General features: G+C 45.8%; 1 protein-coding gene across 1 annotated transcript in view; it reads right to left on the minus strand.

Annotated features, from left to right (window-relative positions):
• Positions 1-1949: 1949 nt before the first annotated feature.
• LOC145342426 (uncharacterized) overlaps positions 1950-17283 on the minus strand; it is a 55172-nt gene continuing 39838 nt past the window's right edge. Inside the window, exons 5-6 of the mRNA XM_080187989.1 lie at positions 5274-5418; positions 1950-2039 (exon numbers count right to left, since the gene is read on the minus strand). Of these exons, the coding sequence (XP_080044115.1) occupies positions 1950-2039; positions 5274-5418 (235 nt within the window). The remainder of the gene's footprint in view (positions 2040-5273; positions 5419-17283) is intronic.

Raw genomic sequence — 17283 nt, forward strand, 5'->3', positions numbered from 1 at the left:
TACCATTGTTGCCGGTGGTGTGCCTTTCCAGCCCTCATACATGGCAGTGGTTGCTCTCAGGCCTCTGCCGCTCCCAAAGCCCTGTTATGATTTTGCCTGATGATAAAACAATTTGGGATTAAGTGCTACTCTCACGCTGACATGACCATAGAGGCTTCGATCAGGGCAATGGCTGGGGTTGTCGACCCCTCCACCATTGTAGTTGCCTCTAAAATGTAAAGCAAAGCCATATTTTTCCCGAAGGCTGAGCAGGTTGTTCACCCTACCCCAGAAAAAGGGCTGACGGTGGGTGGGGCTTTCCTGGCAGTGGACCCTCTGGAGGCCATTGCCCAGAGAATCATTTTGTCAAATGTTGTGCCCTTCATTCCTGGCGAGCTCCTCCTTCCCCACCTCCACCTACTCGGGGTGGTACGGTCCGAGGTGTTACCAATCCCGCTCGGGCTCAAGGAGACCTCCCTCCAACACATTTACTCCTCCCGGCACCAGATCTTTACTTGTCTGGCTTGAGAGGAATGCCTGGAGGGAAGCTTCACTGTACCCCACGAGGGGGTAAATCACTGCGTCTTCAGGTCAGTGGATGGCAGTGCCATGTGTGCAAAGAGGTGGAGCATGTTTGGAAGAACTGTCCCGCCTCCAAGGTCGCTTAAAGAACCAAGGCGGCTGCATCTGGCACAGCTGCCTTGTCCATCCCCATTGTCACTCCAACTGCCTCCCAACAAGGGAAGGCCATGCCGGCGATAGCTACCACCTCAACTGCCAGTGAGGAGAGGGGAGTGCGGGCGGAAAACAAAATGAGGGGAATGTCACCCGTGCATGAATCCAGAAACCCAGACAACCCAACAACTGGCTCAGGGAAACATGGAATCACCAGGCCCATTGAAAATAAAACCTCATCCAGGTACTCGTGTGGCCCAGGTGGCAACTTCCACCTTCAGACCCTTTTAGGTTGAGCCCCTCCTCGATGGTGTGCTCTGGTAACATATTTCATCTGCCAGGTGCACAGTCTGGATTATGACATGCTGCTCCTGTTCATAGACCTGAGGGGTCTCTGGAACTTCTGAAGGCATTGCTTGTCTATGGCCAGGACCAACTCAAAGACTTGGACAAGGTGGCCCTGTACCCCAGTTCTCACCTGTCTGGAGTAGCAGCTGTCATCCAGGAGCCACTGCTCAGCAAACTGCTCCTCCACCAGCTCCATTTCCACTGGCTGGCAGAGAAATGGCTGTGGATGTGGAGTGACCAGGGTCGGGGATGTGCTGGGTGGCAGAGGAGTGGGCTGGATGATAGCCCACGTGCTGGCCGAGTGCGTGGCGGAGGGCATCCAGCTCATGACCAATGCCATCCATGGCCTTGGGCCATGCTCAGACCCGACATCATACATAGGATCGAGGAGGCATAACTGTGCGGTGGAATCCCGACTGAGCATCATGCTGCTCAGGCAGAATTTCACTTTGGCCCCCAAACATAGTCCATTCCCCCAGTGATGGAGCCCCACAGCCTGAGCCGCCTCACAGAAATACCCTCCATGTCCTTTGCCACGGCACAGAGGGATTTCCTGTTTGGGCAGCTGTTGCATACCTTCCACTCCCGTGCCCTTGCCTGTTGCCTGGACACACCTTGGTGAGCCTTGATGCCGTTTGGCGGTGGAGGTCCCCCACTACATCGGAGACCTGGGGTAGAGGGCGGTGCATGCAGCAGTTCAAAACAACTGTAAATTGCACTGGTTCATGGGCTCCCAAGAAACCTGCCCTTTTTGGGATCTTGTGGAGTCTGTGGACCATGTCTATGTTAAATGTTATCAGCTGCACTCCCTTTTTAGTTATCTCAAAAACCTGTTACTGATGCTTTGTTTACACTTCAGCCCCACACTCCTGATCTACAGGCACCGGGTGCAGAGGGGACAGAGAACCTCCTAGTGAACCTGCTCCTGGGCCTGGCCAAACAAACTATCAACCGGTTCCGGCAGCGAGTGATCGAGGGGGGTCGTCCAGCCCAACTGTCTGCCACTCGACCACGGCTATACTTGCGGCCAGGTGTCTCTGGAGAGGGAGCATGCGGTGTCTGAGGGCATCGTCGAGGCTGTCCAAGCTCGGTGGGCAGCACAGGGACTGGGGTGTATTATTGATCCCTTAAACCACATTTTGATTTAATGTTTTAAGTTTCCTTTCTGCTTTGCCTTTTGTTTAAGGTGATTCCCTTCTTTTCTGGGGGCTTCCCCTTTTAATTTGCCCCTCAGTTTATTTGATTTAATTTATTTGTTTTGTCAAAAAGAACGACTAGTGTGTGTGTACACCACAGTAGTGGTTTTACTTTGCATTCTGAAAATAAACTATGATCCTTTCCAGTCAGGCTTCCTGAGTCATTACAGAAACTAATAAAACTCTGACTGGGCTGGACAGACTGGGTGCAGGAATATTGTTTCCTCTGGCTGGAGGGTCTAGAACAAGGGGTCACAGTCTCAGGATACAGGGGTGGCCATTTAGGATTGAAAAGAGGAAATCTCGGCCACAGAAGGCTATGGAGGCCACTCATTGAATATATTTAAGAAGGAAACAGATTTCTAAACTCTAATGGCGTCAAGGGGTTTGGGGAGAGAATGGAGTATGGCATTGAGATAGAGAATCAGCAATGATCATGTTGAATTGCAGGCCTGAATGGCCTAAACCTGTTCCTATTTTCTATTTTCCTATGTTTCTGCAATGTTAAAGTACGCGGAGATTCATACTCCAGTGCTGGACTGGATTGTACAGGCACCAGGATTGCATCTTTAAAATGCTGATGGTTTGTTCATTCATCGCTCCAGTAAAGCTATGTTAAGTATTGGACGTTTCCTCTGCTGTGGTGCCAGGCTTCATCACAGCTGGCAGTAGCCATGTCTACAATGGTGAATTCCTGACCCCAGAGATTCATTCCTGAAGGCGTGAGAATAGCTGTAGCACCTGAGACTCCTGAAGTTTGCTGTTATAAGAACATAAGAACATAAGAAATAGGAGCAGGAGTAGGCCATCTAGCCCCTCGAGCCTGCCCCGCCATTCAATAAGATCATGGCTGATCTGTCGTGGCTCAGTTCCACATTCCCACCCTCTCCCCATAACCCTTAATCCCCTTGCCTATCAAGAACCTATCAACCCGCGTCTTAAAAATATTGAGCGAGGCAGCCTCCACCACTTCAATGGGCAGAGAATTCCAGAGATTCACCACCCTTTGAGTGAAGAAGTTCCTCCTCAACTCCGTTCTAAACCGCCCCCTCTTTATCTTGAGGCTGTGCCTTCTAGTCCTACTGTCCTTTCTGAGCGGGAAGAGCCTCTCCACCTCTATCCTATCCATCCCATTCAACATCTTATACGTCTCAGTGAGATCTCCCCTCATTCTTCTAAACTCTAACGAGTACAAGCCTAGTGTATTCAGCCTCTCCTCATAGTTCAACCCCCTCAACTCCGGAATCAGCCTAGTAAACCTCCTCTGCACTCCCTCCAAGGCCAAAACATCCTTGCGTAAGTGTGGCGACCAAAACTGCACACAGTACTCCAGCAGCGGCCTCACCAATGCCCTATACAGCTGCAGCAAGACCTCCCTACTTTTATATTCAATCCCCCTCACTATGAAGGCCAGCATCCCATTCGCCTTCCTGACCACCTGCTGCACCTGCAGGCTGGGTTTTTGCGACTCATGCACAAGGACCCTGAGGTCCCTCTGCACCGTCACATGCTGCAGTTTTTCGCCACGTAAGTAATAGTCCTTCCTACCATTATTCCTACCAAAGTGGACAACCTCACATTTGCCAACATTAAATTCCATTTGCCAGTTCCTGGCCCATTCGCCCAGCCTATCTAGATCCTTCTGCAGACTCTCCACACCCTCCGCACAATTTGCCGTTCCACCAATCTTGGTGTCATCAGCAAATTTTGACACCATACACTCGGTTCCCTCCTCCAGACCATCTATATAAATGGTGAATAGCTGAGGCCCCAGCACCGACCCCTGGGGCACTCCACTAGTCACCAACCGCCAATCCAAATAGCACCCATTGACCCCCACTCTCTGCCTCCTATTTGACAGCCAATCCTCTATCCACGCTAACACCCTACCCCCAACTCCATGGCTATCTATCATGGCTCTTCTCACACAGCTGTGTGATTCACCTTCAGTGGTGACAAACCAGTTTCACATTTAGGAAATGGATGCCCTTCATGTTGATGAAGGCCATTGGCTGGCCCATGGGAGCCTTGATGGCCACATGACTGGAGCTGTTTTCAGTGACACTTTCACTTCGACATCTGTAACTAGTCTGCTGACTCTAGTGTAAACTCAGCCATGTGTTAATTATTCAAAATTAAACATTTCTTCTGAAATGTGGACTTCTATGTCGCAATAGCTGTGTTACATTCATTAGAACCACCACGAATCAGAAATCTATTCATCTGCTGGAGGACTCCGCCCTGACTGTATGAAGCTTTAGCTATTCCATTATCCAGCAGCTTAGATCTTCATTCTCAGTATGATTCATTGGACAACATTCAATCTGCTTTCTGTCCTCATAGTATCTTCATAATCCTCTTCTCTAGATTTACTTTCCAGTGTAGTTGCACAGACCTGTCTTGGTGCAGGCCCTGGCTGTGGTCCTTCTCTTGCTGGTGCTGAGGCTGCTGCAGTGGTGCCCCCAGAGTCTGGTCCAGCCCCTCATTGTGTTTCTCCTCCCCACACAAGGATCCAGGAAGACTGGGTGGATGAGTCCCTGGCTGTTGGCCTCTCCCTTTATTGTGTGCTGCCTTTAAAGGCAACTTCCTCTTGTTACTCTATTTGCAAGTTGGGTGTCCCGTCCTTTAAGTGACTCTGCCACAGGGCCCAGCCCAGCTTTTCAGCATGATGTACAAATTTGTTATCTGGGTCTGTGTGATCCAAATGAGATAGCTCAATGTCACATCAGGCAGTAAATCAGAAAAGCACCCCATTCGCAACTCCCAGCACACACAGGAAGGACATGCAGTGTGGCCTTCACTGAAAGCAGCTGCAGCACAGCACACAACTCCAGCAGGAAACAACATTCCTGTAGTATCACCTCTAGTGATGCTGCCAAAGTGAAAATTACAGCATTGGTCTTAGTTAAATATCATCAATTGTACATGATCTGTTTGAATTCTGTGCGGCTGCAGAAAGAGTTTTGGGGGGTTCCTACCCAGGGGATAATCAATCTGGGATTGTTCACAATAAGAGAACTATGTAACATGTTCTTTCTTCAGGATTTTTAGTCACTGATCCATGAAAAAACTTACCCAGGAGAAATTGGCAACAACATGAAATTCTGTACTGCCAACCCAATTCCTGATCACAGCAGCCTTGACATTCGGAGTTACAAATATTTCACTGTCTTCGGAAAAAATCATGTTCAACATCACCATACTTAGGTTAGACTCCAAGCTGTAAAATAGACAGAGAGTTAACACTGGACTGAATAATATAAACAGGAACTCATACATTAGATTAAATATTAACTGTGAGACTGTAAAATGAGCTGTGGATTTTCCATCACTGATTTCACACTATCACAGTAAAGCAACTTCAACCTCATGTCTTTGAGCCACTGTTGTGGCATGTTGTACAGGTAGAAAGAGCGATAAGTCACAGCTGTAATAATTCCAACATTTGGCTTTTCCTGAGAAAATTTCACAAAAGTGTTTATTTCTCAAACTTCAGCCCTTGTCATGATATAGAAAAATAGAAAATAAGAACAGGAGGAGGCATTTTGGCCCTTTGTGCCTGCTCCAACATTCATAATGATCATGGCTGATCATCCAATTCAATAGCCTCCGCCCGACACAACCTTTAACCCTCTTTGCGCCAAGAGCTATATCTAACTCCTTCTGGAAAGCATACAATGTTTTGACCTTTGTGGTAGTAAATTCCATAGGCTTACCACTCACTTGGTGAAGAAACTTTTCCTCATCTCAGCCCTAAAATGTTTACCCCATATCCTTAGGCTATGTACCCTGGCTGTGGACACCCCCACCATCAGCAACATCCTTCCTGCATCTACCCTATCTAGTCCTGTCAGAATTTTATAGGTTTCAGTGACGTCTCCCCTCATTCTTCCAAACCCCAGAGAATATAAGTCTGACTGAGTCAATCTCTCCTCATAAATCAGTCCTGCCGTCCCAGGTATCAGTCTGGTAAACTTCTCTGCACTCCCACTATAGCAATAACATCCTTCCTCAGATAAGGAGGCCAAACCTACACACAAAGTTATAGGAGTAGCCTCACCAAGGCTCTCTATGATTGCAGCAAGACTTCTCTGCTCCTGTACTTGAGTCCCCTCGCTATGAAGGCCAACATATCTTCTTTGTTACCTGCATGTTTACTTTCAGTGAATGTTGTACAAGGACACCTAGGTCTTGTTGCACATTCCCTTTTCTTAATTTATAGCCAATCAGATAAGGATCTGTCTTCTGGATTTTGCTACCAATGTGGATCCCCTCAGATTTATTCACATTATACTGCATCTGTCATGCACTTGTCCACTAACCCACCTTTTCTAAATCATACAGAAACATCTCTGCATCCTCTTCACAACTTACCCTCCCACCCAACTTTTTGTCATCTGCAAATTTGGAGACCTTACATTTAGTTCCCTCATCTAAATCACTAATATACATTGTGAATAGCTGGGATCCGAGCACTAATCCTTGTGGTACCCCATTAGTTACTGCCTGCTATTTGGAAAATGGCCCTTTTATTCTTTGTTTCCTGTGTGCCAGTTTTCTATTCATCTCAATACACTAACCCCAATCCTGAACTTTGTAGGAGCCTTCTGAAAGCCCATAAAAACTGCATCCATTGGCTTTTCTTCTTCAAGTCTACAAGTTATATCCTCGAAGAATTCCAGTAGATTTGTCAAGCGCGATTTCCATTTCATAAATCAATGCTTACTCTGGCTTATTCTCCCACTGTTTACCATGTGTTCAACTATAAAATCTTTGATAATGGACTCTAGAATTTCCTTCAATACTGATGTCAGACTAACTAGTCTATAATTCTCTGTTCTATCTCGACCTCCCTTTTTAAGTAGTGGAGTTACATTAGCTACCTTCCAATCTGTAGGAAATGTTTCAGAATCTATAGAATCTTGCCAGTTGACCATCGATGCATCCATTATTTCTCAGGCCATTTCCTTAAGTACTCTAGGATGTAAATGACCAAGTCCTGGGAATTTATCAGCCTTCATTCCCATCAATTTCTTCAATACCATTTCTCTGTGAATATTGATTTCCTTCAGCTCCTCCCTCTCACTAAACCCTGTGTTCCCCAAGATTTCTCATATGTTATTTGTGTCCTTTGTGAAGACAGAACCGAAGTATGTATTTAGTTGATCAGCCATTTCTTTGTTCCCCATTATAAATGCCACTGTTTATGACTGTAAAGGACCTACATTTGTCTTCACCCGTCATTTTCTTTTCATATACTTACAGAATCTTATACACTCAGTTTTTATGTTCCCCACAAGCTTACTCTTGTCTTCTATTTTCCCTTCTTAATCAATCTTTCGATCCTTCTTTGCTGAATTCTAAACTGCTCCCAATCCTCAGGTCTCTTACTTTTTCTGTTCAATTTATGTGCCTCTTTCGTGGATCTAATACTGTCTCTAATTTCCCTTGTACGCCATGGTTTGGCCACCTTTCCCATTTTACTTTTGCACCAGACAGAAATAAACAATTGCTGCAGTTCACCCATGCACTCTTTGAATATTTGCCATTGCCTATCCACTGTCATCTCTTTAGATACACTTCCCATTCCATCATAGCCAACTCACACCTCATACCACTGTAGTCTCATTTACTAAGATTCAGCATCACCGTCTCAGATTCTGTAATTGTGCTGTCATACAAAATACTTATACATATTTCAAATGCAATTATGTTAAAATGTTCTAAATAACCATACCCTGAGTAGCCCAACAATGAACATTCCTGTTTTCAATAGAAATAAAACCACTCAGATTTTGAACCAAATGTTTCCACAGCAAACGCGAAATTCCTTTCCATGTGCGTGGAAGGGGATTCTGGGTCTGCTGGCAGAACCACAGGCAAAGCCTTAGGTTCAGTAATAGATGGGAAGGAAAGAACTAAAACACATTTACACCTAACCAGATCATGTTGATAGCTTACTCATAGGTGAATGCTTCACGTTATTAAAAGAATATTAAGGAAAATTTTAATGTATTAATATAATTGTAATAATGATAATACATTAATATGAAAGTTCAGAGATTTTACAGCCAATGTCAATATAGCTGAATCCAAGAAGTTCAAAAGTTCGTAGGCAAAAAGAATTCTTTCAGTAGAAAATACAAAGGGAAATTAATTCCCAGGACAGATGTTGAAACAATTAATGAAACATTATGGGGGCGATTCTCCCCAAAAAATTCAAAATGCTGAATGGGCAGGAAAAATTGTCTAATTCACGATTGTTTTTTTCATTGGGAGTTCAGATTCGAGTCTCCCCATTCAGTGCAATGCAGAGATCACAATTGTGAATATCATTAAAAGCTCGTGGGGGTGGAGCCTATTCGCACCAGAGTCTGACAGTTCCAGAACTGTGCACATGAGCAGTGGCCCCGAGCTGTCAGACTCTGGTTTGCTGCCCAGCTCAATCGTTGGCCAGCCTGGGACCCTCCATCCCCCCTGTGGCCCACTCACGGCACCCACGACCATTCCCAGGCCAGGCCTGACACGCTCCCCCCATCCCAGAGCGCCCTGATCTCCAGCAATACCCTCTCCCCAGCACTGACATTTCCCCTAACCCGGTAGACCCCCTCCATGGGAGGCATTCTTCCCCCCTGCACCCAGGAGGCAATCTTCCCACGCTCTACTTGTCCGGGCACTGTATCTCTCTATTCCAATCCTATTCATATATTTGTCAAGAGGCCCCTTAAAAGTCACTATCATATCTGCCTCCCCTGGTAGTGAGTTCCAGGTACCCACCACCCTCTGTGTAAAAAGCTTGCTTCATACACTTCCTTTAAACATTGCCCCTCTCACCTTAAACCTATCCTCCCTGGTAATTGATTCTTCCACCCTGGGAAAAAGCTTCTGACTATCCACTCTGTCCATGCTTTTCATAATCTTGTAGATCTTCTATCAGGTCACCCCTCAACCTCTGTCTTCCCAGTGAGAACAAATACACCTTTCCATCTTGATCTCCTCTCACAAGGCACATCCTCCACTCTTACACATGTCCATCAGTCCACACAGAAGGCAAGGCAGCTGATCATCTACTTTTCTATCCGTCTTGCTCACAATCTGTCCATCTGTCTCTACGCCGGATCGTCCACAATAACAGGGAGAGATCTCACACTGGTGGGGAATGCCGAAGCTCAAATCACTCACCCACCATGAGGAGCAGACAGCAGAGCTGGTCGATGAGGACTACGGGAGACCTATGATGCTTCTCGGACGACTACATCTGCAGGAAGTGAACTGAATTGCAGTTCCTTACAGACTGCATGGATACATTAGAGCAGCAGTTGGTGGCGGAAAGTGTCATAAATATGAGCTTCAGAGAAGTGGTCACACCAAAGGTGCAGGCAGATAGATGGATGACCACTAGAAGGGGCAGGCAGTCAGGACAGGAATCCCCTGTGGTCATCCCCCTCTCTAACAAATAGACCATTTTGAATATTGTTGGGGGAGATGGCCTATCAGGGATAACTGCAGCAGCAGCCAAAACAGTGGCACCCCAGCTGGCTCTGTTGTTAAGCGGAGAGGGCCAAAGAGGACTGGAACAATAGTAATAGGGGGCTCTATAGTTAGGGGTGCAGATAGGTACTTCTGTGGACATGAAGGAGACTCCAGGATGGTATGTTGTCTCCCTGGTGTCAGAGTCCAAGATGTCTCTGACAGGATAGAAAGCATTCTGAAGGCAGAAGGTGAACAGCCAGAGGTTGTTGTACATATTGGTACTGATGACACAGGTAGGAAGAGTGATGAGGTCCTGCAGCAGCAGTTTAGGGAGTTAGGTAGAAAGTTAAAAAGTTAAAAGGGCCTCTAGGGTTGTAATATCAGGATTAATCCCTGTGCCATGCGCTAGTGAGGCTAGGGTTAGGAAGATAATGCGGCTCAACATATGAGGGAGGGTTTCAGATATCTGGACCACTGGGGTCTCCTCCGGGCCAGGTGGGACCTGTACAAGAAGGACGGGTTGCAACTAAACTGGAAGGGCATCAGTATTCTGGCCAGGATGTTTGCTACTGTCACACTAGTTTGGCAGGGGGATGAGATCCAAAGCAAAGGTGAATTAGCTGAAGGGGAACCAGAGAGTAGGGCCAGTCAGAGAAACAGCAGGCAGGGTGGGGTTGCTAATCAAAGAGGGTCTGGTGGACTGAAGTGCATTTGTTTCAATGCGAGAAGTGTAACAGGTAAGGCAGATGAACTTAGAGCTTGGATTAGTACCAGGAACTATGACATTGTTGCCATATTACAGACTTGGTTAAGGGAAGGACAGGATTGGCAGCTTAACATTCCAGGATACAGATGTTTCAGGTGGGACAGAGGGGGATGTGAAAAGGGTCGGAGAGTTGTACTAGTGGTTAAAGAGAATGTGACTGCTGTACTGTGAGAGGATACCTCGGAGCGTTCATACAGCAAGGCAATATGGGTAGAACTCAGGAAGAGGGAGGGTGTAGTCACAATGTTGGGGGTTTACTATAGGCCACCCAACTGCCAGTGGGAGATAGAGGACCAGATATGTAGGCAGATTTTGGCAAGGTGGTTAAGTAACAAAGTTGTTGTGGTGGGAGATTTTAACTTCTCCAATATTGACTGGGGCATGGATGGGGCAGACTTTGTAAGGAGCATCCAGGAGGGCTTCTTGAAACAGTACATAGACAGTCCAACTAGGGAAGGGTCCAAACTGGACCTGATATTGGGGAATGAGCCCGGCCAGGTGGTTGATGTTTAAGTAGGGGAACAGTTCGGGAACAGTGACCACAATTCAGTTAGCTTTAAATTCTGATGGATAAAGATAAGCATAGTCCTCAAGCTCAGGTGCTAAACTGGGGGAAGGCTAATTCCAACAATATTAGGCAGAATCTGAAGAATGTAATTTGAGGGCAGATGTTTGTGGGCAAATCATCATCAAGCATATGGGAGGCTTTGAAGTGTAAGTTGATGGGAATCAGGACTGGCACATTCCTGAAAGGATGAAGGACAAGTGTGACAAGTTTTGGGAACCTTAGATAATGAGAGATATTGTGAGCCTAATCAAAGAGAAAAAAGAAGCATTTGTCAAAACTAGGAGGCTCAGAACACACAAAGCAAGTGTGGAATACAGGGAAAGTCAAAAGAAATTTAAGCAAGGGGTAAGGAGGGCTAAAAGGGGTCATGAAAAAGCATTGGCCAGCAGGATAATGGAAAATCCCAAGGCTTTTAATATATATAAAGAGCAAGAGGGTAGCCAGGAAGAGAGTTGGCCCACTCAAGGACAAAGGATGGAATCTATGCGTGGAGTCAGAGGAAATGGGTGAGGTAATTAACTGAGTACTTTGGGTCAATATTCATCAGAGAGAAGGACTTGGTGGATGATGAGTCTGGGAAAGGATGTGTGGTTAGTTTGAATCATGTTGAGATCAAAAAGGAGGTATTGGGATTCTTAAGAAACATTGACCTAGTCCCCAGGGCCTGATGGGATGCACCCCAGAATACTGAGAAAGGCAAGGGAGGAAATAGCTGGGACCTTGAGAGAAACCTTTGTATCCTCACTGGTTACAGGGAAGGTCCCACAGGATTAGAGAATAGTCAATGTTGTTCCTTTGTTTAAGAGGTGCAGCAAGAATAATCCAGGTAATTACAGGCTGGTGAGCCTTACATCAGTAGTAGGGAAATTATTGGAGGGGATTCTTTGAGACAGGATTTATTCCCACTGGAAATAAGTGGACATATTAGTGAGAGACAACATGGTTTTGTGAAGGGGAGATCATGTCTCACTAACTTGATTGAGTTTTTCAGGGAAGTCACAAGGATGATTGATGAGAGTTGGGCAGTAGATATTGTTTACTTGGACTTCAGTGAGGCGTTTGACAAGGTCCCTCATGGCAGACTGGTGGAGAGGTGTAGTTGCATGGGATCAGAGGTGAGCTGACAATGTAGATATAAAACTGGCTCTGTCAAAGACAGAGGATAACAGTGGAAGGGTATGTTTTTGAATGGAAAGTTGTGACAAGTGGCATTTCTCAGGGTTCAGTGCTGGGATCTTTGCTATTTGTAATATATATAAATGAGGTAATGCATTTTGGAAGGTCTAATACAGATAGGAAATATACAGTAAATGGCAGAACCCTTAAGGGTATTTTTAGGCAAAGGGATCTGTGTGTACAGGTCCGCAGGTCCCAGAATGAGGCAAAGCAGGTGGAGAAGGTATCAAGAAGGCATATGGCATGTTTGCCTTCATCTGCTGGGGTATTGAGTTTAAAAATTGGCAAGTCATGTTGCAGCTTTATGGAACGTTAGTTTGGCTGCACTTGGAATATAGTGTTCAATTCTGGTCGCCACACTGCCAGTAGGATGTGGAAGCTTTGGAGAGGGTGCAGAAAAGATTTACCAGGATGTTTCCTGGTATGGAGGACATTAGCTGTGAGGAGAGGTTGGGGAAATTTGGTTTGGTCTCACTGGAATTTCGGAGGTTGAGGGGGCGACCTGATAGAAGTCTACAAGATTATGAGAGGCATGGATGGAATGGATACTCAGAATCTTTTTCCCAGGGTGGAAGAGTCAATTACTTGGGGCCACAGATTTAAGGTGCAAGGGGCAAGGTTTAATGGAGATGTATGAGGCAGATTTTTTACACAGAGGGTGGTGGATGCCTGGAACTTGTTGTCAGGGGAGACAGTGGAAGTGGATACGGTTGTGACTTTTAAGGAGTGTCTTGACAAATACATGAATAGGACTGGAATGGAGGGATATGGTCCCCGGAAGAGTAGGGGTTGTAGTTCAGTCGGGAGCATGACTGGTGCAAGCATGGAGGGTCGAAGGGCCTGTTCTTGTGCTGTAATTTTCTTTGTATTTTGACTAGGATCATGTCTGCACCATGGACAGAACCAGCATCTCGTAATAAATCAGTGAAAATCCATCAACAACTCGCCGAACACTAACCAAAACTCAGTGTTTTTTAATGCTGGTGATAATGCAACCAATCAGAAATTGCATCTTGTTTCCATGAGGCATCAAGAGGAAGAGTAAGAGATTCACCTGAAGCCAACCCATGGGCCCCAGTAGCCAGACTGAATTAAAAGAGGATTCTGTGGACCGACTGAATACAGAGCATTACTGCGTTCACCCGCACCCTTTCACCAGTGCAAAGAGAGACACCTCATTGGGACCTAGTTTTTGAACAGGCTGAGGGTCACCATCTGCTAAGCACAACATGGAATTGGGTTAATAGCAGGCACAGGGTGGGTCACCGACACTTGGAGGACTGCTGGAGGCCGGAATCTGATGATGAACCTGTAAACTTGGCCCTTAGAGAGATGCTAGAGCTCCAAAGACATTGAGAGGATTGTACTACAGGCCCCCAAATAGTCAGCTGGAAATTGAAGAGCACATATGTAAGGAGATTACAGATAGCTGCAAGAAAAATAGGGTGTTAACAGTAGGGGACTTTAACTTTCCCAACATTGACTGGGACAGCCATAGCATTAGTAAGTGGGAGGATTTCAAAAGTGTGTTAACTAGGGTTCAGGGTAAGCACACTCCTTTTAGAGCAAAGGGCAAGGCTGGTAGAAGTAGGGAACTTTGAACGACACTGGATATTGAGGCCCTGGTCAAAAAGAGAAGGAGGCACGTAACCTGCATCAGTAACTGGAATCAAGTGGATCCTATGAAGAATATCGATGTTGTCAGAGTAGAGTTGAGGGAGCAATCAGGAGAGCAAAAAGGAGACACAAGATTACTTTGGCAGATAAAGCAAAGGAGAATCCAAAGAGCTTCTACAAATACAGAAAGAACAAAAGAGTAACCAGGGAGACAGTAAGACCTCTTAAGGATCAACAAGGTCATCTATGTGCAGATCCACAGGAGATGGTTGAGATACTAAATGAATATTTCTCATCAGTATTTATTGTAAGGAACCTTGGGGAATTTAGTCTAGAAGAGTGTACATATTACAGAGAAGGAGTTGATGGAAATCTTAAAGTGCATCAAGGCAGATAAATCTCTGGGACCTGAGGAAATGTATCTCAGGACATTGTGGGAGTCTTGGGGGGAATTGCAGGTTCTCTAGCAGAGAGATTTGAATCTTCAACAGCCACAGGTGAGGTATCTGAAGATTGGAGGATAGCAAATGTTGTGCCTTTGTCTAAAAAAGGCTGCAGGGAAAAGCCTGGGAAGTACAGATTGGTGAGCCGAATGTCTGTAGTGGGTAAGTTGTTAGAAGGTATTCTGAGAGACAGGATCTACAGGCATTTAGAGAGGCAAGGATTGATCAAGGATGGTTAGCATGGCTTTGTGAGTGGGCAATGTGGTCAACGTTGTCTATATGGACTTTAGCAAGGCCTTTGACAAAGTATCGCATGGTAGGTTGTTGCAAAAGGTTAAATCTCATGGGATCCAGGTGAAGTAGCCAATTGGATACAAAATTGGCTTGACGACAGAAGATGGTTTGATTTTCAAACTGGAAGCCTGTGACCAGCAGTGTGCGTCAGATCAGTGCTGGGTCCACTGTTTGTTATTTATATTAATGATTTGGATGAGAATTTAGGAGGGATGTTTAGTAAGTTTGTAGATGACACTGGGATTGGTGGCAGAGTGGGCAGTGGAGAAGGTTATCTCAAATTGCAGTAGGATCTTGGCCAATTGGGCCAGTAGGCTGACAAATAGCAGGTGGAGTTTCATTTAGATAAATGAGAGGTGATGCACTTTGATAGATCGACTAGGGGCAGGACATACTCATTTAATGGTAGGACATTGGGGAGAGTTACAGAACAAAGAGATCTAGGAGTACAGGTTCATAGCTCCTTGAAAGTGCAATCACAAGTACACAGGGTGGTGAAGAAGGCACTCGACATGCTTGATTTCATTGGTCAGAACATTGAATAAAGGAGTTGAGATGTCTTGTTAAAGTTGTACAAGACTTTGGTAAGGCCACACTTGGAATCCTTTCACCCTATTATAGAAAGGATGTATTAAACTACAATGTCTTCACCTTCTACAACCAGTTCTTCATTGAGACACATGGCACAGCCATGGGGACCAAATTCACACCTCAATATACCAACAACACCATGCACAAGTTCAAACAAGGACATTCAACCGATGCTGTACACTAGATACATCAATGACATTTTCTTCCTTTGGTCTCACGGCAAAGAATCACTGAAACAACTACATGATGACATTAACAAGTTCCATCCCACCATCAGACTCACCTTGGACTACTCTCCAGAATCAGTTACATTCTTGGACATAACATCTCCATCAAGGATGGTCACCTCAGCACTTCACTGTACCGCAAGCCCACAGATAACCTCACAAATGTCCACTTTGCAGCTTCCACCCTAAACACGTCAAATAAGCCATCCCCTACGGACAACCCTCCGTATACACAGGATCTGCTCAGATGAGGAGGAACACAACAGAAACATACAGATGCTGAAAGACACCATTGTAAGAATGGGATATGGCACTCGACTCATTGATCGACAGTTCAGATGCACCATAGCAAAAAACCCCACCAATCTCCTCAGAAGAAAATCATGGGACACGAGGGATAGAGTACTCTTGGTCATCCAGTACTTCCCCAGAGCAAAGAAACTACGACAGCTTCTGAGTATTCAACATGTCTTCAATGAAGATGAATATCTTACCAAGACCATCTCCACGCCCCACTACTTGCATTCAGACAGCTGCCCAACCTCAAACAGACCATTATTTGCAGCAAACTACCCAGCCTTCAGGAGAACAGGGACCATGACACCACACAACCCTGCAAGATGTGCCAGATCATTGACACAGATAACACCATCACACATGTGAGCACCATCCACCAGGTACGCCATACACAATCACGTGACTCAGCCAATTTGGTTGTCCACCTCATAGGCTGCTGGAAAGAATGTCCCGAGGCGTGGTACATCGGCGACCATGCAGACGCTCCAACAACGAATGAACAGACACCGTGTGGCAATCATCAGACAGGAATGTTCCCTTCCTGTCAGGGAACACATCAGCAGTCAAGGGCATTCAGCCTCCAATCTGCAGGTAAATGTTCTCCAAGGCACATGACAACGCAGAATCACCAGGCAGAAACTGATAGCAAAGTTCTCCATCCAAGAGGACGGCCTCAGCCGGGATCTTGGGTTCATGTCACATCACATGTAACTCCCATCATTTCACCTGGGTTTGCAAAATCTTACTAACTTTCCTGGCTTGAGACAATTCACACCTCTTCAACCTGCGATTATCCCTCTCCACTCGTATTGTCTGTACCTGTAAAAACTTGATTACCTGTAAAGACTCACATCACAACAATTATCTTGCAATTGTGTCTGTCTATACATGCTGTGTTTGTGAACCCACCTCTCTGCTCACCTGATGAAGGAGCAGTGCTCCGAAAGCTCGTGATTCCAGTAAACCTGCTGGACTTTAACCTGGTGATGTGAGACTTCTTACTGTGCCTACCCCAACCCAACGTCAGCATCTCCACATTATTATTATTAAACTAGAAAGAGTGCAGAAAAGATTTACTATGATGCTACCGGGACTTGGTTTAAGTTATAAGGAGAAGCTGGATAGACTGGGAACGTTTTCCCCGGAGTGCAGAAGGCTTAAGGGCGATGTTATAGAGGTCTATATCATAATGAGGGGCATTGATAAGGTGAGGGGGATCCAGAGATATAACTGTTTTTACACAAGAGTGTGGTAAATATTTGGAAGAAACTGCCAGAGATAGTAGTCGAGGCGGGTATAATTTTGTCTTTTAAAAAGCATTTAGGCAGTAACGTGGATATAATGGGACGGGTAATTGGGACTAGCTTACTGGTAAAAACTGGGCGGCATGGACAAGTTGGGTCAAAGGACCTGTTTCCATCTGTGAACCTCTATGACTCTAAGACAGACAGGGACACATCACCTAGGTTGTCCCTAATCAGCTAGCAGATTAGGTTGAAGGAGTCCACCCACGTTCAGTCAGATGGGGGTGTGCCGACAGGCTAGCGCACTAGAGAAGTACCACCAGCTCTGCCTCCGCAAGATCCTGCAGATCAAGGCACACCAATATCGGTATTCCCATTCAGGCCAACAT

The sequence above is a fragment of the Carcharhinus amblyrhynchos genome, chromosome 4 (genome assembly GCF_965287045.1).
Source record: "Carcharhinus amblyrhynchos chromosome 4, sCarAmb.v2.hapA, whole genome shotgun sequence".
NCBI classification, from domain to species: domain Eukaryota; kingdom Metazoa; phylum Chordata; class Chondrichthyes; order Carcharhiniformes; family Carcharhinidae; genus Carcharhinus; species Carcharhinus amblyrhynchos.